Consider the following 1,619-nt stretch of genomic DNA (forward strand, 5'->3'; position numbering starts at 1 on the left):
GTGTCATTTCTCTGAGCTTGATACTACTTTGAACTTTTTTTCGCCATCAACACCTAGCACATGTTGTAACATGTTTTCACGTTTTAACAATCGTCATTTTCGGTGAACTGCTCATCAATATTCGTCATAGCCCTTAATCTTTAGAACGATTGACTTATTTGGTTATCCATGTGTGTGTGTGTGTTAATATATATATATATATATATATATATATATAAACTAATGATCCGTTCTATTATCTCTTCCGTTGCAGTCGGTCAGATAAGTTCGTGATGGAAGTAGCGCTATCCATGCGTGGCTTCGGTTTCTCGTTGTTGGACCTCAAACCCTCAGAGGTCGCCTATGTGGCATTGTCTGATTTTAACATGTCGTATAATCAGACAACCTTCCACCAGACTGTGGAGATGAGCGTCGGTGATTTCCAGGTACGTGTGGTGTGGTTCTAGGGTGTATGGTTTTAGAGTTTAGCTAACACCCTAAAATCCTAAAACCCTAAGACTGTGGAGATGAGCATAATTTCCTGGTCCGTGCTGTGGGGTGTGGTGGTGCCGAATTTCTGCTAACAGGGGACACTGGGTTATGCATGGCTACTTATTACTCAGTGCTTGTATATGCGTATGTATTTTTAGGGTTTAGGGTTTTATTGTTAGTAAAGTGTGTGCGTCCCATCTGGAGTCTTGAGAGCGTGGTAGTAATGTAGTCACGTGAATGCCTATACTCCTGTCGGTGGATGTGAGTGTTCCGTATGGTACATGTTGATATGGATTGATAATAAGTAGATGTTGTAGGGTTTAGGGTTTAAGTGTAAGTACACACCGTTTAAAGCTTGTGTAGTTGTAGTAGAGTACATTTGTAGTTGTGTGTAGTGATAGTGTATTACATTTATAGATATGTATAGTTATGATACAATACATATATAGTAACGTATAGTTAAAATACAATGAATTTATAGTTTATGTATATTTATAATATAATACATTTATGGTTATGTATAGTGTATATACAATTCATTTATAGTATGCGTAATGCTCGGGTGGATCAAATGTACATACTCAGTACTTGAAGTGTAATGTACGAGGAAGGCTATGACTCGTTCATCGTTTTAATTTTGGTACATTACTATGTTACATACATTAACTTCTAATACATATATTAACTCACAATACACATTATTTCATAATATATTAACTCACAATTAACTTATATTACATATATTAACTCACAATACACATTAGCTCATATTACATATACTAGCTCACAATACATATATTAACTCATAGTACGTATAGTAACTCATAATACATATATTAACTCATAATACATATATTAACTCATAATTAATATAGTAACTCACAATACATATAGTAACTCACAATACATATATTAACTCATAATACATATATCAACTCATAATACATATATTAACTCATAATTAATATAGTAACTCATAATACATATATTAACTCATAATACATATATTAACTCATGATACCTGTTAACTCTTTATACATATAGTAACTCATAATACATATATTAACTCATAATACATATATTAACTCATAATGCACATTAACTCATTACATATATCAACTCATAATACATATATTAACTCACAATAC

General features: G+C 32.4%; 1 protein-coding gene across 1 annotated transcript; it reads left to right on the forward strand.

The window, feature by feature from the left end:
* Nucleotides 1–253: 253 nt before the first annotated feature.
* Nucleotides 254–446, forward strand: SARC_15693 (hypothetical protein; the record flags this gene model as incomplete). Its single annotated transcript, XM_014290192.1, has 1 exon — nt 254–446. A coding segment is annotated over one exon (193 nt), but the record flags the coding sequence as incomplete, so codon positions are not given.
* Between the last annotated feature and the right edge of the window lie 1,173 nt (nt 447–1,619).

The sequence above is a fragment of the Sphaeroforma arctica genome (assembly GCF_001186125.1).
Source record: "Sphaeroforma arctica JP610 unplaced genomic scaffold supercont1.6569, whole genome shotgun sequence".
Classification (NCBI taxonomy): Eukaryota; class Ichthyosporea; order Ichthyophonida; genus Sphaeroforma; species Sphaeroforma arctica.